Below are 23,220 nucleotides of genomic sequence, written 5' to 3'. Positions count from 1 at the left end.
GAACTTTCAGGTAGGTTTTTTTCTTTTGTGTGTGTGTGTGCGGGAAAATCACCCGGAAAATTCAGAGTTGGGCAATAATATAACTCTTGGGACGATAAATGAGTAGCTATATAGTTTTTCTTCCGTTAATAAAGAGAATTATTCTGTCTTAATTAGATTTGTAGCATTTTTTGAGCTTTTTCATCGAGCTTAAATTCCTATATATTTTGTCTAGAGCTTTCGTTTTTTTTTTTTAAAGAAATAATCGTTCATTAATCCAATAACTAAATTAATTGACTAAAAGCTCGAACAGTTCAAATATCAAACTTTTTACTAATTCAGCAAAAATATAAATATTTCATCGTTGAAACAGATTCTCCCTCTCAAAATTAATTATCTTCAATCAAATAAATCGTCTCGTTTCCATTTATTATAAAAGTCCCAAAAAGGCTTCTCAAAGAGCCCCTCTTATCAACAACCTTTATGGCAAAAGGTACGTAACAGAAATGAATATTAAGAATTAATTAACTTCCTATAAATTCTTATTAATCTCTTCATGTTTATCCATATCCACGAATCCACCATCTAAAAGCTTCTTTTTTAAAAATTCTCAATAAGAATTTCTTTAAAAAAAAACTCATCCATTTGTCCTTTTTGACGAATAACCTCTCAAATCGCGACAAAAAGGCAAAATATACATATTTCCCAAGGGATTAATGAAACCATTTAAAAGGTAAATCATCGTAAATTGTTGGACATTTTATTTATTTACCCACGCAGAGATCTCTGGCAGTTGATATGCGAGACGAAAATTTATATCAATTAACAAGGGTTTGGAGGGGCGCTGCTCAAACAGAATTGCTCGGTGAGGGTTTGATGAGGCGAAAAATAAATTGACATTCTGGGTGGTCGCGCTTATCTTGGGCATATGGGGTGGGGAATGGAGGGATGAAAGAGAGACATTAGAACCTGCAATTATCACCCCATTTCCGTGCCCTAAAGCACCCAACCCATATTGCATGTACATTCAACAACCCTTTGGGGGAAGCCTCTCTCTTTTACCATTGGGTCGCGTTCTCGGGAAGTTACCCGTCTCGTCGGTCAGAGGAAATTGCTATATCTATTCTCACAGGACGAATTGAACATCAATTGGCATTTTTCTCCAATCAATTCCGTCTGTTGTGAATTGCTTTGGTCTCTCTTTCATGCCTGAGCACCCTGCCAAGGATTGATCTCTATTTTCATTCTAAAATACATAATATCGCGTGCTCATCCAAATCAATTTACTCGCCTTTAGACATTTTTTGGTTTTTGTGAATTTATTAAGTTTATACGTGTGTCACTCATGCGGTAACTTCTAAATTGATTTTTAATTTAGAATCCATCGTTCCATTGAACAAATATAGCTAAATCCCTCCCTCAAAGAGATGAGGGGGAGGTGAAAATCAATTGCATTCTCAACTTGTTTATCTCTCGTAAACACAACGAGCTAACCCCTTTCACAACCCCCGTCTCCATTAAAAACTCAATGTGTCACCCAACATTAGCGCAAGAAAATGGAGAATAAATAAAATTACAAGTTGGAAAAGAAGTTTTTTTTTTCTTCCTTTCCTTCCATGCCAGAGACAATTTTCGATAGTACAGATAAGAGAGTGACGTCAGGGTGAAAAGTTGCGAGGGGAGAGTTTTATTAGACTTTCTTTTCCCTCTCTCCTTCCCCTCGCAATCTATCCCATCCATCCCCTCGATATTCTGTCCCATAATTCATGTGTAAATCACCCCCTGGGATTCAAAAGGAAGGTCCTCCAGGGCTGAGCGAATGATTGCGTGAGTTTTTTTCTAGCCTTTGGTGCTCTATGACCTCTGAAAATGCATTTTAGGGGTGTCAAAAGACATCTGCAAATAGGGTGAGTCGCCTCTGTGTGTATAAAAGAAGTGCCTGAGCCACTCACGAAAGCAAATATGTAATCGCTGCATTGTCTATTGTCCAGCCAAAATTGTTTTTTTTTATCAGGGAACCAACCACTCCTACACCTTTATGGATGATGGCATGAATCTTCCTTTGTCCACAAGATAGAAGAGGACCGTATGAGGGGGAGAAATCGTTTGTTCGTTTAGTTGAATTTACATAATTCTTTAGGAATAGAATTTGTGCCCAAAAAGACAAAAAACTTAGGAATTTAGAAAAATATCTATAAAATAAAACTAATAATGAAAGTTTTTGAAAATTAATTTTTTTTAACAATTTCGTAAAAATGGTGGGTAAAATTAGACTCAATTATAGATAATGTTAATTTTAGATTTTTGCTTGACGTCAACGGATTGTTTTTCTCTAGTTTTTCGCTCTCGTAAAAATAAGTTAATAAAGAGATTGTTTATACCTTTTTTAATACTTTTTCATTGTCTGTATAAAGTATCTAAAATCTTGAAAAAAAAAACTTCATATTTACCTGTTTTTTTCCTTTAAATTATGTTTAATCTGCAAATAAAATGCTAATACCAAACAAAGACTTAAGAGAATTATTCTCATAAACTTTCAGCTGAGTTTCTTTCATTTTAAATGGAAATTTAAAGAATTTTTATAAGACCATAATACAGCTCAATAGCACGAAAAAAAACTATATCATCAGTTCATTTTAATAAACGTTGCTGGGTAGTTTATGTACATGATTGTGCCAATTGTTTTTGTATTAAGACTGGTCCGGAATTATTACGTGTAGAGCTTTGCCAGTGAATATATATAGCCGTGAATAAAATTGAAACCACCAGTGTGATCTTAGCTGAAGTACAAGAGCATTAAGGCAGAGTGTGATCAGTACTTTGGAGTGTGTCAAATATTGAAAAATGCATCTGAAATTCGAAAGAATTCCTGCTGGAGATCTTACGAAGAAAGCTGAGTACTTTGGAGTATCAGATTTTGCCAGAGTTCATCATTCTCCTCGTCCTGATCTCGCGATCTCCAAAAAATGGGGTCCAAGATCTTTCTTCATCCCTTCAAGGCATGAACAAAGTGTCGAAGAGATTGATAATTTTGTTGTTCGACCGGATGACGTGTGGATTGTGGGCTTTCCAAAAACCGGAACAACATGGACACAGGAGATGGTTTGGCAGATTTGCAATGATCTTGATTTTGAGAAAGGAAAATCAATTCAACTGTACAAACGATCCCCATTATTTGAGTATGTAAAACGTCTTTTTAAAAGCATTTCACATACATTTTTAATATGACGTTGATATCCGTTTTTTTTCTCCAGGAAAGGTACAAGTTTTAGTTTTCGTAGCACTACCCAATCTTTGGCTATGATTGACGCATTGCCTTCTCCGCGAATCATTAAATCACATCTCCCAGCTCCTCTTTTGCCAAAAGGCATCTGGACTGTTAAACCAAGGATCATCTACATTGCCAGAAATATTAAGGATACGGCCATTTCCTTCTACCACCTGTACAGAAATATTTTAGGGTACAGAGGAACTTTCAATGATTACATGGAGGCTTTTCTTGGAGATGCTGGTAAGACTTTTCCTATACTTCTAAGATCCCAAGTGAAAAATTATTAATATAATATTTTCTTTCTTCTATTAAGTTATCTTCACACCTCTTGAGGGTCATATAACTGACTACTGGAATGTTAAAAATGAGAGCAACGTTCTCTTCCTAACTTACGAAGAAATGAAGAAGGATCTCAAGGAAGTCTTAAGGAAGACATCGAAATTTCTCGGGAAAACCTACAGCGAGGATCAGATTAAAGCTCTCGAAGATCATCTTTCTTTCAACAAAATGGCCAGTGAGTTTCTCAGTTCACTTTCAAAGTAATATTAAAGATTTTCACAAAAGTATTTTTCCTAATTTTCCTTAGGCAACAAATCAGTTAATTTCGAAGGACATCTCATTGAGCTTTCCACCATAACACGTTCCGATAGAGATATGGAATTCAAATTCATGAGAAAAGGAAAAGTCGGTTCGTACAACGAAGAAATGACTCCAGAAATGATTGAGCAGTTCGATACGCAAATCCGAAAAAGGCATTCAGAGTACAAGGCAGCTCCAGAATTGCTTGATATCTTTCTAGGCAAAGCTTAGTAATTTAATTGGTTCTTTTGATGCATAAAAAGCTCTTTTTTTGGAGGATATTTGATACTAGAAAAGAGAGCACAGCGGTTCTCTCTGAGCCTCTATTTGCGCTAAGGGTTATGTACAATTTCCATACAAATACTTAGACATTCCCATTGGAGATTATCTCTTCTCAATGAACTTATCAACAAGAAACATTGTTATATTTTCTCATACAAAACAAACTCAAGAAACTTTAATCACAAACACTGATTAGATTAGGCAAAATACCGTGAAGTGGGTGTGCACTGCATATGTTTCGATATTTGAAGACTTCTGGGCAGAGTCGTGATATTGACCGTGATATTACCTGAGATTATAATCTCAAAAAGTTTCAATAAACTCCTCCATTAAAATTGAAAAATTTTTATGGGCAAATTAGACTTAATTAGATAATCATCATTTTAGATTATTTTGCTTGATTCTGTCTGGTTGTTTTTCTCGGGTTGTTTCGCTCTTAAAAATAACTTTGTAAAAAGATTGTTTTTCTTTTTTTTTTAATACTTTTTCATCAACCATATAAAATGGGTCAACAATCTTGAAATAAAATTTCTTATTCACCTGTTTTTTTTATTTCCTTTAAATTATATTTAATCCGAAAATAAAAACTACAATACCACACAAAAACCTTAGAGTATGTTCTCAATAAAAACTTTTTTTAATGAAAATTCAGAGAAACTTTATAAGATCATAAACTGGGGTTAAATATAAGACAACCCAATACCATGAAATAAAATTTTTCTCTCTTCAGTCCCTTTTAATCAACGTTGCTAAGAAGATCGTGTACATGAATGTACCAAATTTTTGGTATTAAGACCGTCCGTGATTATCACGTGTAGAGCTTTATCAGTGAGTATATAAACTGCCGTGAATGAAAGTGAAACCACCAGTGAGATCTTAGCTGAAGTACAAGAGCAATAAGGCAGAGTCTATCAGTACTTTTGAGTGTGTCAATACTTCAAGTTTAGTGCAAACATTGTGAAATGCATTTAAAATTCGAAAAAGTTCCATCTGGAGATTTGACGAAGAAAGCTGAGTACTTTGGAGTATCGGATTTTGCCAGAGTTCATCACTCCCCTCGTCCTGATCTCGCGATCTCCAAAAAATGGGGCCCCAGATCATTCTTCATCCCTTCAAGGCATGAAGAAAGTGTCGAGGAGATTGATAATTTTGTTGTTCGACCGGATGATGTGTGGATCGTGGGCTTTCCAAAGAGTGGAACAACATGGACACAGGAGATGGTTTGGCAGATTTGCAATGATCTTGATTTTGAGAAAGGAAAATCAATTGAACTGTACGAAAGATCACCATTCCTTGAGTAAGTTAGAGAGTTTCTTATTTTTAGATAGAATTTAAATTTTCTTCGTCTTGCAGGGCGGGTACAATATTAAATATGGAAAGCAACGCTCAATCTATGGCTAAGATTGACGCATTGTCTTCACCGCGAGTCATTAAATCACATCTCCCAGCTCCTCTTTTGCCAAAAGGCATTTGGACGGTTAAACCAAGGATCATCTACATTGCCAGAAATATTAAGGATACGGCCATTTCCTTCTACCACTTGTACAGAAATATTTTTGGCTACAGAGGAACTTTCAATGATTACATAGAGGCCTTTCTTGGAGATGCTGGTAAGGCTTTTTCACTCCTAAGAGACGAAGTAGAAAATTAATATTTTGCTTCTTCTATTAAGTTCTTTTCACACCTCTTGAGGGTCATATAACTGACTACTGGAATGTTAAAAATGAGAGCAATGTTCTCTTCCTAACTTACGAAGAAATGAAGAAGGATCTCAAGGAAGTCTTGAGGAAGACATCGAAATTTCTTGGAAAGACCTACAGCGAGGATCAGATTAAAGCTCTCGAAGATCATCTTTCATTCAGCAAAATGGCCAGTAAGTTTCTTAGTTCACTTTCAAAGTAATATTCAAGATTTTCACAAAAGTATTTTTCCTAATTTTCCTTAGGCAACAAATCAGTTAATTTCGAAGGACACCTCATTGAGCTTTCCACCGCAACACGTTCCGATAGAGATATGGAATTCAAATTTATGAGAAAGGGAAAAGTCGGTTCGTACAACGAAGAAATGACTCCAGAAATGATTGAGCAGTTCGACACGCAAATCCGGAAAAGGCATTCAGAGTACAAGGCAGCTCCAGAATTGCTTGATATCTTTCTAGGCAAAAGCTTAGTAATTTAATTGATAAACTTAAAGCTTTTTCCATTCGCAAAATAATGGAAGTTAATGATAAATATATTTTTGGCAAATTGAAATTCAATTTTACCAAATATTCAATGATTTATGTATGTATTCAATATCAATTTGTACTAATTATTTTTATTTTTTAAATAAATTTGAATGAAATAAAAAATATTCCTCCATAGTTTTGCGAATGATCCCGCTATTAATCTAATTAACCAACCATCATTGGTGAGCACGTCACAAACGCCATTCATTAAAATGAACTCAAAATTGAAGTGAAAATAAATTTGGTGTATAATTCAAATTAATTAAATAAACAAATTGCATATTTATACATGACATAACACAATTTAATTGCTTGCGGCTTCGAATAAATTGTATCATTTTTTTCCAACTCCCGCCAAAAAATTTATGAATTGCACGAGTTTTGTTTGCGTGTTTAACCTTTTTTTTTTCACCGGAGGGTGAGATTTCCCCGTGCTTTTGATGCATCAAAAGCTCCCTTTTTGGGAGGATATTTTGATACTAGAAAAGAGGATGAGCTTTAGCCACGTGAAATGTATTGCACAAAAAAAGTCATTACCACGTTCAATGTGGAGCTGGATGCAAAAAAACTGACCGGGGATGCATTTAATGAGAAAATATAAAATTAAATCAGAAAGTGAATGAAAATTTAATCAAAATGAACAAAAATATGGGGCACACACACGGGCAAAAATTTGATGAGATACCGAGACAAATTGACAAATAGCATGTTGGGGGTAATTTAAAAACTTTTACCATTTCACCCCCAAACCCCCATTCCTGCTACAAAAATTCCATTGGAGTTGAATTAACTTTAAATTGCGATATTGAAATGGTCTCCACACAATGAATCGTCTAGACTGGGGAGCTTCTCCTTTTCCAGCTATGTATGTACCTATCCCCCACAGTCAAATGGAGGAGTGGTGGTGGCTTTTTAAGGGAGAATATTTTTCTGTGAGCAGCTGCACAAGAGAGTAAAAAAAATGCCACCACACACTGAATTCCAAAAACACACCCCTTTACCCCGCATTAAACCGCACATTCCCCCCTTAAATGTGGCTTTATATAGATGGGGGTGTACTCTCAATGGGATTCAGCGAAAAAGCCCCCATCCGCACGAGGGGGGGGTGTCGCCGCGTATACATCGGGAAAACTATTCAACATCTCCGGGTGAGCAATAAAAAGCACACTCGTCCATTTATGAATGTAATACAGGAAACAAATTGATGTAACGTGACTTGGGATTTAATTTCTTCCCCGGAGCTTTTAGAAGCACCTCCCCGCCTACCCCCAAAAAAAAAGCTCACAGAGCAAAAAGCACAAAGTGTGTTTGAGTTTTTTCTCTCCCATACAACCAAACAATATATGAAATTAAGTGAAAGCGAGTGATGCTAGAAAAAGAAAATTCATAAATACTTCACTACAATGGCTGAGGAATTTAGAGGAGGGTGGCGGGAGTGAAAGCACACAACAACAACAACAAAAAAAGTACCAAAAGGAAATTAAAAGTTTTTCCCCCATTGATGGGGAAACTTCCACTGTTTGTGAGAATTTTTCACAAAATACAAAGTCCTGCACACAATGCACCAGGGTGCCGAAGGAAAAAACACTCCAAACCTTCTCCAAACTATTCTATTTGTGCGAGAATTCTTTGCTGAATTTTCTTTTTTTTTTAGGGACTCATTTTTTTCTTTCTCATTCAACAATGCAGCAGGATATCTGCTAAAGGGAAAACTTGCAAAAAAAAACTTTTCACGAGCTTTCAATGCATTTTTCTGCAAAGATATGAGCTCTATAGGCCTTAAAAAATTTGTAAGAGATGTAAAGAAGACAATTAATTGATATAGTGTTAATTTCTTTGAATCTAAATGTTCATTTAATAATTTTTTTATTTTATTTATTGGATATTTTGTGAGATTTATTCAATTTCAATTCATCATTTACACCCCAATACCTTTTGCACGTAAGCTAAGCACACTTGAAGTGTATTTAATGCAATCCCATGCAGAATAATATGTCTATTGAACGAGGTATAGTGAGAGCACGCAGAAGGTGTATCCCTTTGAATATTCTCCCAGGTGTAACGACAGACAAAAGTCCATTGAGTATGTGTGACGTAAATGGAATATTGTGCCTCCTCATACATCCCGTCTGGAGCCATTCAAGCTATATAGACTATTATAGACTCTCTTGAATACAGCATGAAGGAAACTCCAAATATGAAAAGGAATAATATTTCATATATAACGCCAAATAGTGCGACCGTTTTCATACGACATTGTACGAGAGAGAGAAAGAGAGAAGGATTGCATTCACCTGAGTGATCTTCTTGGTATTGTGTATTTTGGGGGATGCCTTTGAACTCTTCAAATTGTAAATACAGCAAAGCTCCAACAGACTTATTAGAATTTCCTTCTCAAAACACCCCGAATGAAAATTAATAATTAACCAAAAGGAGGGAACCCCAATGGATGTCCCTCGATGAAAATTTGCATAAAGTAGTTGAACTTTCCTTGCCAAGCAACTGTTACTGTGTGGATGAAACCAATAAGTAAACAAGGAGCGAAGTATTCATGTTACGAAACCATTTCAAATGGGGGACGTTCAACCCCTTATTTTGTATGCATATGTATGTATATTTATGCTATTTGGTATCACTCGATATTCAATTATGCTATCGATATAAATTAGTTGCTATTACACATATGTAAGGTATATTATTATGCCCTGTGTGTATGTAAATTTCATTCTTCTTCTCTTCTTACGAATTTTCTTGAAGAAGGTATAGATGTATTTAACTGAAGAATACTTAGAAGGGCTCACCTGCTCATACAGAGAGTTCCTTTTTTCTTCAAATCCTCAAGTTTTATTGCAGAAACCATAAAAACTCTTTAAGTTTTATTCCACAATTCCCCTAATTCATGCTAAGAAAATTATCCGGTGTTAAATAACTTTAAAGAAAAACCACCGTATTGTTGAAATTTGACCAAGAAGGAAATATTTCAGGTAATAATTTCCCGTCAAAAAGAGGTAAAAACTCCTTGCGATGAATGTGAAAAGTGTACCATCGCGAGTTTCCCCAAAACATCTTCTTCACGATTTTTTCCCACAGTTTCGTTACTTTTTGCACAAGGCAATAAAATGAAAACAAACACGGTAAACATAAAAGAAATGAGATGAAGCACACCCACAATATTATTTTATTTTGTGTGTGGAAATATTTGTGGATTATTTTCCATGGAAAATGCACGTGTGCGTCAATTTTCCAACATTCACACTTGTATTTCTTCTTTTTTTTTCTCTCTTGGAGTGGTAAATGTCACACACGGATATGGGAAAATCATCCTACTCTTTGCCATGTGCTAAATTTTATATCTCAACCCCGAAAAAAAATATGTGAAGAGAGTCATTTTGGATTTTACAACATGCCAGCATATCACTTTATGCTTCTGCCATATCTTTGCCATTTCCTGGCATTTTTTTCCTCTTCTTCTTCTGTGAGGGAAATGGTGGCATTACAGGGAAATCGAGGTCCCCACCTCTGTGAACTGTGAGGAAAAAAATATTTCCTGCCAAAAGAATTCGAATAAACTAAAGATCAAGACGGAATACAAATTATTACCAAGGATGCCATTGACACCTATCTATGCAAAGACAAGCAAGTATACTATTGTGCGTATGTAGGCGTTGTCTTTGTTATTGCGGTCTTTTAGCAACACGAAATTTTGTCCCCTCAAATTGCAAGAAAAAACTCACCCACACCACCAACTTTTTTTTCTCCATCTTTTGATGCGAAAACATCAAAGAATACCCGCAGGGAAAATAAATCACACCCCCAACTGTCAATAAAAGTCACATTCCCTGCAATGATTTCTTTACCATGACATTGCAGCTTTTTTTTCTTCCCTTCTCCAATTTCTCTGCATCGTCAATTAAATTTACCCCGCAAGTAATTGATGTAATTCAAGAACATTGACAGCAGCACGCGAGGTTAAATTATTCACCACTACCCTGAGGGTTGTAAAAAAAAGTCTCCCTCTATGCCCCCCACTTAAATCAATTTGCATCTCATTACAATGACAGACCAAAAATCCCGTGGTGAACGTGCAAGAAAATTACATGATATTCATTTTGCGATAAACCCACCTCCACCCATTGTACAAGTGGCAGAGAAAAGATTGCAGAGAAATTAAAATTAATTGTCACATTTAGCAGAGAGATTTCCTATGATACAGCCACTTAACTTTCTCCAGGTACGGTGGACCGCAGTTATTTGTGGGGTAAGATAAATGACCCAAACGTGACCCTCCGGCGGGTAATTCCCGTGAAATCCCCACTATGACAAATTCACGGAGGCAGAGTGAAAAATTAACAAAAGGAAAATAGATTTGTGTCTCTTAAGTGGGGAGACAAATTAATTTTCAGCCTCATTTTCCGCCGCCAATTGGGAAAGTCAGACACAAATTCATAAGATGGGGGGAAATATGCAGCGGCCAGAGGTCTACAAAATGTGACGAATGTTGTGAACGATTGGCGTCAAGTGCGTCAGATTGAATTTATAATTAAATTTAATACCCCACCGTGTTGCAGGCGGTGGTAAAAGAAATGTTTGCACAATATGCTGTATATTATGTACTATGTTCGAATGTACAGTACAGTACATGTGCGGTTAAGAAAAAAAGACTGAATGTTTTGCTTTTGCATGACTTTTGAATTTTAAGTAGAGGAAATTTGAATATGTAGCGAAAATTTATACAAAGTTTATGAATTCTAAGAATGAGGAATCTAATTTAAATATCCTTATCACCCAAAATGGCAGACTGAAAATATGATGTAGATATATTTTCCTACCTTTTTATGCTGCGATTTCCATTCTCCTGAGATTTTTTAATCAAGGACAATCTGAAAAAAAAATCAAAATATAATTTTAGAAGCGTGATTGAACAGAATGATCGAAGGAAAAGTTGAGGGCCGGAAAATTCGCTATGTGAATGATTAATTAAAATAAAAATATATTATTCATGAATAAAGTGATTCAATTAGCCCCACATTTTCCTATAGTAAGTACAAAAAAAATCAGGAAAATAACTTTTCTGCATATTAGTTTCAAAACAAAAAAATCATGTCTTGACAATATAAGATGTCAATGCCTTAAATCCACGAGAGAAGATCGAATATGTTCTTTATAAAAGAAATTTTTCTTTTGATTCTTTTTTTCAAACTCCCCCGCTAAAGCTTCATTTCCTGCACTTAATTTTCCAATCATGAACTGTGGTGTCAGTTTTAAGCTAACGTGAACAATTAAAATAATTACAGACGCATGCTCTCGGCGACAAAATCTAAATTTAATCCTCATATGCCTGCAACTGTGAAGTGGTTGATGTGCCTTTGGTGTCCCCTCGGTCACAGTTTTCCCGTGAAAATCCACCAAGAACGTCCCTTCGTTGTGCAGAGTTTTTCCCGCCATTTGGGTGAAGAAAAAAAAAATAAAAATCGCACACATCGAGCTTCTTCTTTCACAATCCCAGCAAAAGAGTGTTAAATTCCCCAAGGGAGCACTTTCCATCTTATATATAGTTATACATATAGCTCCCTATTTTCAACGATATTTGGTGGAAAGTGGTGAAATAAAATAAAGCTCCTAAGTATGACATGATTTCATCGTATCGTGTGCATCAGAAACTCTAAGTAGCTCTGAAGTGCCGTCCAAAGAGTTTAATTTTAGCTAAGAGTGTGACTTTGTGTGCGGGGGTGAAGGTTTTTTCTATTTTTTTCTTGTATTATTTTACACTTACTCTGTGAAAAATGCGAGAGGACGACCCAAAGTGTCCAAAATGCAAAAAATCCGTCTTTATGGCGGAAGCCAGAGGCGCCGGAAAGTACAAATGGCACAAAAATTGTTTCATCTGCCGTGAGTTTCATGCGTGTACCCACCCACCCTTTAATTTTCTTTGTATATAGCAAAAATTCTCCTATATAATTCCCTCATGCGTTGTTTTTTTTTCAATTGCATTTCAAAGAGGTCTGCCATAAAACACTGGACTCACTCAATTGCTGCGAACACGGCACAGAATTGTACTGTAGAGTCTGTCACGCTCGCCGATACGGCATGAAAGGTGAGATGGAGTGACGGGGAAAAAAAGCTCCCCAAAAAGTTCACCCACATTCCGCACGACGTTCACAATTCAATTTAATTTGCAGGATATGGATTTGCAGGACTTGCCGCAGAAACTCTCGATTCCATCTACATGGATGCAATGCTGTAAGTTTAATTTTATTGCATGAACCAAAAATATAATGTTAGAATTACTCGCAAAATTGCACGGTGGCTTGACTATAGAATGACAGCTATTGGTATTGAATCGCGCGTGTTTATAGTTTTGATTTTAAATTAGTTCAAGGATTTGTTTATTAATTCAAATGAGGAAATGATTTTAATTGAATAAAATTCGTTATTTTTTCAAAATTAATCTGTAAAGATTTGATTAAGAATATGCTAGTAAAGTCAAACATATTGGTAAATTAACACTAGAGGCTCGAGGTTTTTAACCTCTAAAGTTTGACCTTCATTTTCTCTTAAAAGAAAATATTCTTCCAAGTTTTCTTTAGACGATATTGAATTAATGAAACTTTCCTATATACAGATGTAAAATTTATCACGAAATGTTTAATAGATTTTAATTATACGGCGATTGAAAAGTCTATTTGGCCACTTTGGCCAGCAAAATCATCCAAAAGATATTTATTTAAAATTATCTTTTTAGAATAAAAGGATTTTTATAAGAAATATTCAGTTTATTGTCCAGTGTTCGATTCAATTGAGAATTTTCAAATAATTTGCCAAATAATTCAAGAAATTCAGCAGAAAAAATTCCTTCGGCAGGACCAGCAAAAAACTGGCAGGATTTCAAATTATTTAAAATATTCCACAAAATATTTATTTGCTATTTATGGTTTTATTCAGTTCACAACATATTGCCCTTGATTGATGATCTTAATAATAGTAAACAAATAACTTTGTAAAAGCTTTCTAGAACTTTCCTACCAAACATAATGATCCACGTGAGAATCACACGGACTCCCGTGTGGTATTTGCCCTATCTCGGTGCACTTTAGAAAGAAAATGTTCTTCCTACATGAACTGATTGAATTCACAGTGTTGCAATAGTTGCACAGCAAAATGTGTGCGAAATTTGCGGATACGTTCACGATTACATAAATACCCCGAATCTATTTCTGTACGCATTTTGCTAGAGCGCATTGTGGGTCAGCAGAATTAACGAGTAGTAGCACGATACAGTATGTTAATATTCCCCCGCCCTGTTGGATCACAGATGGGGATGCTTCTCATTAAACTCCCTCTGTGTCGCACAAGAGATATGGGGATTTGTAGGCAGTAGATCAAAGGACCAACCCCCTCATTCCACTGAGATCTCTTCAATTTCCTTCGACTTGTGATGAATTTTCTCAACCCGGCGCTCCCATCAATGTATTATTTAGTATTCGTGAGAGACGCAAAAATTTCCTCTTTTCAGCATTATAAGCGCGGGGTATAGGGTGGATGCGTACAAGGGAAAAGCCCCCCCTTGTATTCCATTCCATATATATACACAATAATTTATATCCTTGGGCTTGAGAAAAAGAGCGGCGGAAAAAGTAAATTTAAATTTTCGATTAATAATAAAATATGCAATAAAGCCGGAAAATTCCTCCTTCTTTTCTCATCTTTTCATGAAGGGATGATGCCCCAGCAAAGCCCACCACTCCACGAGTTCTCAGGAAAGCCAGGGAGGGTGAAGGATGTCCTCGGTGTGGAATTCATGTGTATGCGGCTGAACAAATGCTAGCCCGGGGCAAAGTAATTTCGCATTATTGTAACCACACCACACACAAAAAGGAAAACATATATACACAGAAGAAACCCACAATTTACTCTCCATATATGTATATAACTCACATCCTGTTTTTTTTTATTCCATTTTTCTTCGCTAAATCTCTCAAACTCTTTCAAATGAATTACAAAGGGCTACCACAGACGATGTTTCAAGTGCCTCAATTGCAATAGAACGCTCGACTCGACAACTCACTGCGATGGACCCGATAAGGAGGTCTACTGTAGAGGTATTGTTGCAGCAATTGAGCTTTTTTCTTCTTCATGTGGTAGAGTGCTTTTCACGTAGAGCTTTTGCTTCTGCAGGTTGCTATGCACAGAAGTTTGGAGCACGAGGTTATGGACATATTGGAGTCTCCTCATTGGGACTCATGTCCGATATTAAAGATAAAGATTGGCAGAGGTATACATTTTGCACCCCTAACCCTTTGCACTGTAGCCCCCTTAAACTAAAAATTTCATATCAAACTAAACCCATTAAATTAACAATTTATAAGAAAAATATTTCTTACAAAATTAAAAAAAAAAGTTCGAGATTCAAGTCTTTAATACAGAGTTTATCAAGGATTTTACCTACAAAGCCATAAAGCTTTGATCAAAGAAGGTATAATATTATGTAGAAAGCTTATGCACAGAATTATAGGTTGACAGTTTTGTAGTATATTTGAGCTTTTTTGCTAAAACTAATTTTATAAAAAAAAAGTTTTTTTCTGAAAGTAAATAAGATTTAAAACTTAAGTAGAACTTTTAACCGAAGTTTAGACTTAAGTTTCAAGCCTGAAAAGTTCTGACTTAAATCTTTAAGTAAGAGTTAGAGCTTAAATCTTAAAGACACGATTTAAGTCTTAAATCTGAACCATCTGAACAGAATATTAGATAAATTAAAAGCTTTGTAATTTAGCTAATTCATCTATAGATTTAATTAATTTTTTGTAGGGGAGACCGGGGCTAATAAAGTCACTTAAGGGTTTGGAAAAAGCTTAAAATATCATATTTCTTAGCTAGATAGAACAAAATGATCTGAGAACGAGTTGTAGGGCAGTAAATTTCCTAAAGAAATGAGCTATACATTTCGCTTTATCTGTTTGGGAAATATGTTATTTTGAGCTTTTTCTAAACCCTTAAGTGACTTTATTAGCCCCGGTCTCCCCTATTAGTAGAAACGCTATTGTGTAGTTTCGTAGTAATTTTCTTCCTAAGAAAATCATGTAAAATTTCATTTTTAACTTTTTTTTCTACATAAATTCTAAAACAGTTAAAAAAAACTTTATTGAAACATTAAAAGCTTTTCTGAGCTTTGGCTCATTTTGTCTAGAAATTATCGTCCTTTTTACTCGTTTTTTCTTAAAGGATTTATCTACATTAAGAAAACATAATTGAATGATTCCTTAACCTTCCTCCACTTCCATAAAAATCCATCAATCGATCCCTTATATTTTTTATAAATCCTAATAAATCCTTCCTATATCTCACTCAGATATTCCCTAAACCAAAGACTTATTGCTAAACCAGAGACATTTCTTTGCAACTAAAATTTTCTTCTTCAAAACAGTGAATTAGCCCCAAAGACCGCCGAAGTGGATCCATCGAAAATTCAGGCCAAGGATGGAACTGGGTGCCCAAGATGCGGTGGCGTTGTATTCGCTGCTGAATTGGTCATCTCAAAGGGACGCGGTTGGCACCGAAAATGCTACAAATGCAAAGATTGCACAAAGACATTGGATTCCATAATCGCATGCGATGGCCCCGATAGGGATGTCTACTGCAAGACGTGCTATGGGAAGAGGTGGGGACCCCATGGGTATGGATTTGCCAATGGCTATGGATTCCTTCAGACTGATTTGTCGTAAGTCAAGCAGAAAAGTAAGCAGGGATCAGACAAGTAAAAATGTTGCTTTTTTATCTTTCCTAAATTTCAAAAGGGAGGAAGAATTAGCCAACAGTCGGCCGTCTGTGAATATTGACACGACAAAAATAAAAGCCCCCGAAGGGGAGGGATGCCCCAGATGCGGAGGGATGGTATTTGCAGCGGAACAACAGCTGGCACGTGGTACAATGTGGCATAAGCAGTGCTACAATTGCTTCGAATGCCATCGACCACTCGATTCGATGCTCTCATGCGATGGGCCGGATAAAGAAATCCACTGTCGCACGTGCTATGGGAAGCTGTTTGGACCCAAAGGATTCGGCTATGGGCACACACCCACACTTGTCTCAACAACGGGGGAGGCACCAGTCATTGCGTATTATCTCATTGAATTTTACATTAGAAAATTACCATGCTTGTGGCACACGTCTGAGGGTTTTGTGCAGATTTGCAATGGGAGGACTAAATCATTAGGAGAGCTCTGTGTGAGAAAATCAGTCTTGCATAAATTTATATATGCTTATTAGTTTAAACGGAGATGAGCTATATTAGGAGAACTATATTTAATACATCACAAATAGTCCGGAAGTTGCATCTCAAAGCTCATTGATCATGCATAAACTTGAGCACTTTATATCTCCATTAAATTAATCTCTTATTAATTTAATGCTTAAGGTTTATATTATTTTATTTAATAACCTGACCTAATAAGATTTATTATAAATTGGAATTTAAACTAATAATATTTTATTAAATTTGTTATGTAAAAAATTGTATTTCAGAAGCAGAATTTGTTAAAATTTCATAAAATTATCACAAAAATCATTGGCTAAAGGCTATAACTTGCAATGAACTCCTCCAGATTAAACTCATCAGGCTGTGCTGAACAAATCCAAGTTTAATTAAAATATGCAAATTATGAGAAAATTTTAAGAAAATAATTCTTCTTCTCCTTAGGCAAGACTCAGTACCAAAATCAGGACCAAAGAAGGTGGAAAATGGCAATGGATGCCCTCGCTGTGGCTACCCCGTCTATGCAGCTGAGTTGATGATCAGCAAAAATCGCGTCTGGCACAAACGCTGCTTCTCCTGCGTGGAATGCAACAAACATTTGGACTCAATGAACCTCAATGATGGTCCAAACTTGGAGATCTACTGTCGTGGCTGCTACAACCGCAACTACGGCATTAAAGGATTTGGCTTTGGTATGGGTGCTGGTACCTTAACTGCCATGGTGTAGTTAACCGTTTAGTAGCAGCAACAAAGAAAATCTGACCATGCGGCGGGGGTGTCAAATATATACGGAAGAAAATAAGGGAGGAAGAACCCCCGGCGGGCCAATAACAATGATTTAATGAAGTAATTTACATTGAATTGAATTACAGTTGAATAAATCGCATTAAGTGGTGCAACGGAGAGGAGTATCACACGAGAAAGTCTAGAAAGTTTTGCAAAAGAGAGGGAAATTTATGTTCTTTTGCTCTTTAACCCCTCTTAACTCATCTTCCCTTTTGCGTTTTTTTTCCTCTGTTTTTCCCATCTTCTGCGAATAAAAGTTTATCCTTCAAGTGCACAAGCTTTTCATTTTCTCCGCTTGGACAAATTTTCTCTGGGCTTCTGTGTAAAAGCAACATGAAGGATGCGCATCTCTTCCACATTGGAGAACCCGTTACAAAAATATACATTCCCTCTGCTGCTGCACCCAAGGATTACACTTGAGGATTTCATGATGAGTCATAGTTTTTAAGTATTTTATGCACACACATACTTTCTCCTCAACATACAATCCCCCTTTTGGTCGTCAATGCTGTACGAGTCCTCGTCACAGGAGTAAGAAGGAGTGCAAAGTGGAGGAAATTTAAGGGACAAAATGGATTTGCCATGATAAAATGTGATTTTAAGAAGGAGGTGCATTTTGGAGAAAAACAACTTTGCAGACACTTCAATTTCAATCTCCTTTTTCCCATTTTTGCCAGAGTGGGAATTATTGCAAATCTACCAGAGAAGGTTGTCGAATGGGGGTGGAAAAATCATTTTTAAGTGCTTTTCTTGGATGATTTTTTAAGCTTAAATTTGAATTTAAAAAAATGATTAGAAAATTCAAGAGAAGTTGGAATATATCAAATTATTTTTAAATTTCTTTTCAGTAATCTCGTTTTGATTTATTTTTATATCTTCATCAGGCTCTCTACATGAAAAAATTTAAGAGTCTACAAAGTTGCTAAAAGAAGGTCTCAAAAGGATCGAGAGATATCACAAAATTTATTTCTGAAACCTCCAAGAAAACCTCCAGGATTGAAAAAGTTCAATAACAGATGGCAGCACTAGATTCCTCTAAACCTTTCATCCACCTGTTTTCCAGCACACATAAATATTCTCTACATTCGGCCTTTCCTGACTACGACTTCCTATAGTTACAAAATCCACAATCACTACTATTCACCAACCCCAACAGAAAGCAAATGCAAAGAATGAATGTTTTCCCAACGTGACCAGCATGATTCCATCAATCCTTTCCTCTGCTCCTTAAATGTATTTTCCAAGCATTGTTGCTCTTGGAAAGATAACAAAAAAAACTAGGGCAGTTAAAGAATTTAATAGAAAATAAACGAAGAGTTATTCTTCAAAGGAGAATCTTTTTAGTAGAACAATTCGCAATGAATAGCCAAATAAAAAAATCTCCCCTCAGACAAATTACACAAAATGGTGTAAATTAATTAAGTTCATATTACAATATATTTCACAGAATTGTGGACAGAAAAAAAGAGAGAAAAATAAGTTGTGGCTTTATATTTTTTTTAAATGCAGCAGAATACTTTTTATATTTTTTTTATATGTGTGTGTTTTTGATGTAATTTCAAGAGTCCATGTAAAAGTAAAAACCACGCAGATCGTTCATCGTGGAAAATTAAATAAATTCACTCAGTGTGAATTGAAAATTGTAGGTATACATACATACATAAAGCAAACATTGTACGATAATTGCAGCTGGGGTGTGCAGTATTTATTACAATTTTCAGTGGCTGGCTAAATAATTATTTCTGCTGTGTGTATCTAAAATATGCTAAAGTTGGTTGATGGGGCAAGGAATGGGGTGGTGATGGTGGTGTGTATATAACCATGAACACTGTGAGGTAGCATGCGAAAAGTTCTCCGTGGTGAGCCACAATTTTTAATTAAAATTGTCATTAAGGACTGTCTTCAGGGGAGCAAACTATGTGTGGGGGGAGTGCTTTTTATCTTCCACAGAGCAGCAATGGGTCACAAAGTGAAGTTGGAACTTTTGCTCGTCCTGCGGACACAAATGAAATGAAATGAAGCTGTAGAGGCGCAAAAAGACGAACCCCCTCAGGCTGATGGTTTGGTGGAACAAATGGGGGTAAATTTATGTAGGACAAATGGGATAGTTGAATGGTTAAGCCTGTTGCGACATTCTCGTTATCCATGCCACACCACATATACATATAACTACGAGCACCCAAGCATAGAAAAGCACGGAGAAAATATAAGAAAATCTCCCCAAAAGCCAACCCCGTCAAAGTCAATACTCTCTCGAGACGCCTCTCGAAAATCCCATGGCCCTGAATGCAATCACGTGGGTGGAGAGATCTTTGCATGCTAAGAGATGCGAATAAGAGGCCATACATAACATACTACACTCTTAAAGGAAAGAAAGATGGGGTTTTGCAGAGGAATAAGGGAGTTGGTTCGCGCTCGGGATTCCGCCACACTGCGATAAAATTGACTCTTAACTCAATCACTTGTTCAATTTCCCTGGCTGATGGGGCCTGAACGCACAAGCCAAAGGGCAAAAGTTGAACGAGTTAATTAATGGAGAAGCATTTCGCCAAAATCCCCCAGTATAATAACGATGTTTTACTTCCTCTAACATCATTAAACCATGCTCCTTCATCTGCTTTCTCCGCATGTGAAAGCTTCACTCGAAAGATGGATGAGACACTCAGAGAAAAAAAATATATAAAAAAAAGAACTTTAACACTAATGAGAAACATTTTACTGCTTCATTTCCCGGAAAAGTTTTGATTTAAAAATAAAAGAAATTAGAATTTTTCTTTTTGATCATTTTTTTTCTTTTCTTTAAGCATTTTTTTTTTATTATTTTAATTTTTAATGTAGATTTTTACCCTAAAAAACTGAAGAATATTTGAAAATTAATCAGAAGTTTTTTTTTATAACGAGAATTATTTTATGAAGTTAGATAAATACATAGATAAATAGGTAGTTAGACAGTAAGGTATTAATAGGCCTGGTTGTCCACTAGAAAGGCTATTAAATAACCTAACCCACCTAGTCCCACAAAGCTTTACAAGTCCAGATTATCATAAAATCTATTCAAACACAGAACAATTTTAGTGGAACTCTTGCATAGATAGATTCTAAACCTACACCTAGGTCTTCTCTAACACAAAGGATCCTTCAGGTCTAGTTTATTTGTAGGCAGATCTTAAAGGATTGCCCGAAATCTAACAATTCACCTACCCAACACTGAACTTTTTAATCCAAAAGAGCTTTTGAAACTCTTAAAAATTCCTCCTTGTCAATTTCTTCGAGTACAATTTCTGTAAGTCTAAGGGAGCAAGGGGAGGGGCATGTCCTAGAATTTTCCTTTCAAAATTCATTATCCCCCGCAAAGAGTGAAGTGGAACTTCCTTCAATATTTATAGACATCTCATCAAAATTATTTAAAATCCACTTGAGTTGAACGAATAAATAATACTTCATATTCTCTATTTTCATCTTGGTATCATTTTAAAACATCCCTCCATCCCTCAACAGATGGGGAAAGAAGGAAAATTCTCATTGAATTTACAATAAAAGAGTAAAGTTTATGAAAAAATTATGACAATAATTAAAGCATTTTTGCAAGAAGTTGTAGATTTTTTTAACGTGTGAGATTTCTAATTAAAGTTGAGGAATGTGATAACATTGTAATTTTCCTAATTAAAAAAATATAGAGACTTTTTTGCATTTAAAATGCGCATTTTACGGAGCTAGTTGCATGCTTTTCACATTGGTTGGAACTCTTGTTTTCTAAATTAATCTGCGGATTTTTTTAAAGTAAAATCTAAAAACGTGTTATATCCACCTACATGTGAAATATTAATTGTTAATCTCATCCATGTTCGGTTAAGTTAAATTAAATAAAACACCAAAAAGGATTTTAAAAAAACATTCACGAATGAATCAAAAAACATTCCCAATTGAATGGATTAAAATATGATTTTTTTTTCAACACTGTGAATTGCTTCATTTCAATTTCAATAAACATTTTATTTCATAACAAAATGATGCGAAAATCTGTTGAAAGGTACTTAATATAAATTAAATATTAGCTTCGGAGCATGTCGAATGGGGAAATTCGTATTAATTCATTATAAATGTCTCCTGGAAACTTTTTCTTTCACTCACCACCCTTCCATGATACATAAAAGGGATAAGATTTAAATGACAAGTAATTGAGTTTTAAACTGTAAATTATCTAGGACGTTTCTACCATCATTGAGAATCCCCCAGAGTGGATGAGCTTATGCTCGCTTCCGCAAGCACAGGAAGTGACGATATTTGATATTCCCGTGGAATAGGAAAGAAAACTCAATGAAATTATAGGATAAATTAGCAATTATTCTTTTTTTCCTTCATTGTAATTTGCAATTAATATTAAAGTAATCATTTACATGCTGGTATCTATTTTTAAATTCTCATATCCCTGTTGTACCTCATGTTGTTGCTCTACCTTTTATGACATAAAAGTACAATGAAAACCAAGTTAAATATATGTAAATGCAAAGTCTAATAGGTAGCTGCAGAGTATGGATTAATCAGAAAAGGGAATGTACTGGTAAGTTTCACTTACGGGCTGTGATTCTTCCTTCAGAGGGCAGTCTAAGTATGATATTTGATATAAGTTTGGTGGTGCAAACTCTGGGGGAAGGCTAACTCGCGCATTGGCTGTGATTCGTGGCGCGAGTCATCCTTCCCCAGAGTTTGCACCACCAAACTTATATCAAATATCATACTTAGACTGCCCTCTGAAGGAAGAATCACAGCCCGTAAGTGAAACTTACCAGTACATTCCCTTTTCTGATTAATCCATACTCTGCAGCTACCTATTAGACTTTGCATTTACATATATTTAACTTGGCCTCTGAAGGAAGAATCACAGCCCGTAAGTGAAACTTACCATGTACATTCCCTTTTCTTATTAATCTATACTATACTGCTATATATATTTTACCGTTATATTTTACTTTGCATTTACATTTATATTTATATACCTTATATATAAGGCGCCCCGCTTCGCGGGGCGCCAAATTAAACTAATTAAACATACAACTATATATATTAAGATATTTTACCGTTATATTTTACTTTACATTTATATTTATATATCTTAATATATAAGGCGCCCCGCTTCGCGGGGCGCCGGATAGTTAACATATTAATTAAATAAAATATTAAAACCCTAATATCTCCTGAACGGCTCCATAGATTTTCTTAAATGACCTATCGTTGGAAAGGTCTTGACCTCAGCTATAACATACTCAAATTTTAACGAAATGCATAGTGCAGTTTTTGAGATATTTAAACTTAAAAATTTTGGATATGCAAAATATTGACTTTAGCGCCTCTTGCGGTCATTTCTCGAAATTACAATGTTCAAGACATTTGTAGGGCTTCACGAAAGCTTTTATTTGCGCTTGAGTTGATTAAAATCGGGCTTGTAGAACCCGAGATATGACATGCTAACTTTGCAAGGCTATATCTCGAGAACGGCGACATAGATTTTCTTCATTTTTGGCATAGTGATAGATAATATAGTCAGCTATAACATATGAAAATTTGAAGAAAATGCATAGTGTAGTTTTCAAGATATTCATCGAAAACTCATCGAAAATTTTGTTTCTGATTTTTGGCCCCCTAGCGGTCATTTTTGAAACTTCGGATGTTCTAAAGAGTTGTAGGGTTTGTTAAGAGCTTTCATTTGAGCCCGGGTTGATCAAAATCGGTCAAGCCATTTTCGAGTTATGGTCGATTTTCGATGAAAAATTGTGACGGCCATATTGACTAAACGGCTTGACCGATTTTCGAAAATGAGGTATCGTTGGAAAGGTCTTAATTGCCCCT

The 23,220-nt window shown here is 35.6% G+C and overlaps 3 protein-coding genes across 3 annotated transcripts; all 3 read left to right on the top strand.

The window, feature by feature from the left end:
- The first annotated feature begins 2,823 nt into the window (after positions 1 to 2,823).
- Positions 2,824 to 4,090, top strand: LOC129788363 (sulfotransferase 1B1-like). Its single transcript, XM_055824338.1, has 4 exons — positions 2,824 to 3,158; positions 3,234 to 3,490; positions 3,564 to 3,764; positions 3,837 to 4,090. The coding sequence occupies exons 1-4, from the start codon at positions 2,824 to 2,826 to the stop codon at positions 4,058 to 4,060; spliced, it is 1,017 nt and encodes a 338-aa protein (XP_055680313.1). The 3' UTR covers positions 4,061 to 4,090.
- Positions 4,091 to 4,980: 890 nt separating this feature from the next.
- Positions 4,981 to 6,628, top strand: LOC129788709 (sulfotransferase 1 family member D1-like). The gene is made up of 4 exons (XM_055824962.1): positions 4,981 to 5,408; positions 5,465 to 5,721; positions 5,784 to 5,984; positions 6,057 to 6,628. Exons 1-4 carry the CDS (start codon positions 5,074 to 5,076, stop codon positions 6,287 to 6,289), a joined length of 1,026 nt encoding a protein of 341 aa, XP_055680937.1. The 5' UTR covers positions 4,981 to 5,073; the 3' UTR covers positions 6,290 to 6,628.
- Positions 6,629 to 11,663: 5,035 nt separating this feature from the next.
- Positions 11,664 to 17,642, top strand: LOC129788708 (muscle LIM protein Mlp84B-like). Its single transcript, XM_055824961.1, has 9 exons — positions 11,664 to 12,227; positions 12,337 to 12,432; positions 12,518 to 12,578; positions 14,054 to 14,174; positions 14,341 to 14,437; positions 14,514 to 14,610; positions 15,760 to 16,053; positions 16,130 to 16,450; positions 17,032 to 17,642. Exons 1-9 carry the CDS (start codon positions 12,122 to 12,124, stop codon positions 17,312 to 17,314), a joined length of 1,476 nt encoding a protein of 491 aa, XP_055680936.1. The 5' UTR covers positions 11,664 to 12,121; the 3' UTR covers positions 17,315 to 17,642.
- Positions 17,643 to 23,220: the final 5,578 nt, after the last annotated feature.

The sequence above is a fragment of the Lutzomyia longipalpis genome, chromosome 2, assembly GCF_024334085.1.
Source record: "Lutzomyia longipalpis isolate SR_M1_2022 chromosome 2, ASM2433408v1".
NCBI lineage: Eukaryota > Metazoa > Arthropoda > Insecta > Diptera > Psychodidae > Lutzomyia > Lutzomyia longipalpis.
This window is presented reverse-complemented; position numbering and strand designations above follow the sequence as displayed.

Bases quoted from the DNA above. Each gene is read 5' to 3' on its own strand.
- LOC129788708 (XM_055824961.1), top strand. From the start codon at position 12,122: ATGCGAGAGGACGACCCAAAGTGTCCAAAATGCAAAAAATCCGTCTTT. The intron at 14,438-14,513 runs GTATTGTTGCAG...TTGCTTCTGCAG, and splicing joins TAAGGAGGTCTACTGTAGAG to GTTGCTATGCACAGAAGTTT. The intron at 16,054-16,129 runs GTAAGTCAAGCA...AAATTTCAAAAG, and splicing joins TTCCTTCAGACTGATTTGTC to GGAGGAAGAATTAGCCAACA.
- LOC129788709 (XM_055824962.1), top strand. From the start codon at position 5,074: ATGCATTTAAAATTCGAAAAAGTTCCATCTGGAGATTTGACGAAGAAA. The intron at 5,409-5,464 runs GTAAGTTAGAGA...TTCGTCTTGCAG, and splicing joins GAAAGATCACCATTCCTTGA to GGCGGGTACAATATTAAATA. The intron at 5,985-6,056 runs GTAAGTTTCTTA...AATTTTCCTTAG, and splicing joins TTCATTCAGCAAAATGGCCA to GCAACAAATCAGTTAATTTC.
- LOC129788363 (XM_055824338.1), top strand. From the start codon at position 2,824: ATGCATCTGAAATTCGAAAGAATTCCTGCTGGAGATCTTACGAAGAAA. The intron at 3,159-3,233 runs GTATGTAAAACG...TTTTTTCTCCAG, and splicing joins AAACGATCCCCATTATTTGA to GAAAGGTACAAGTTTTAGTT. The intron at 3,765-3,836 runs GTGAGTTTCTCA...AATTTTCCTTAG, and splicing joins TTCTTTCAACAAAATGGCCA to GCAACAAATCAGTTAATTTC.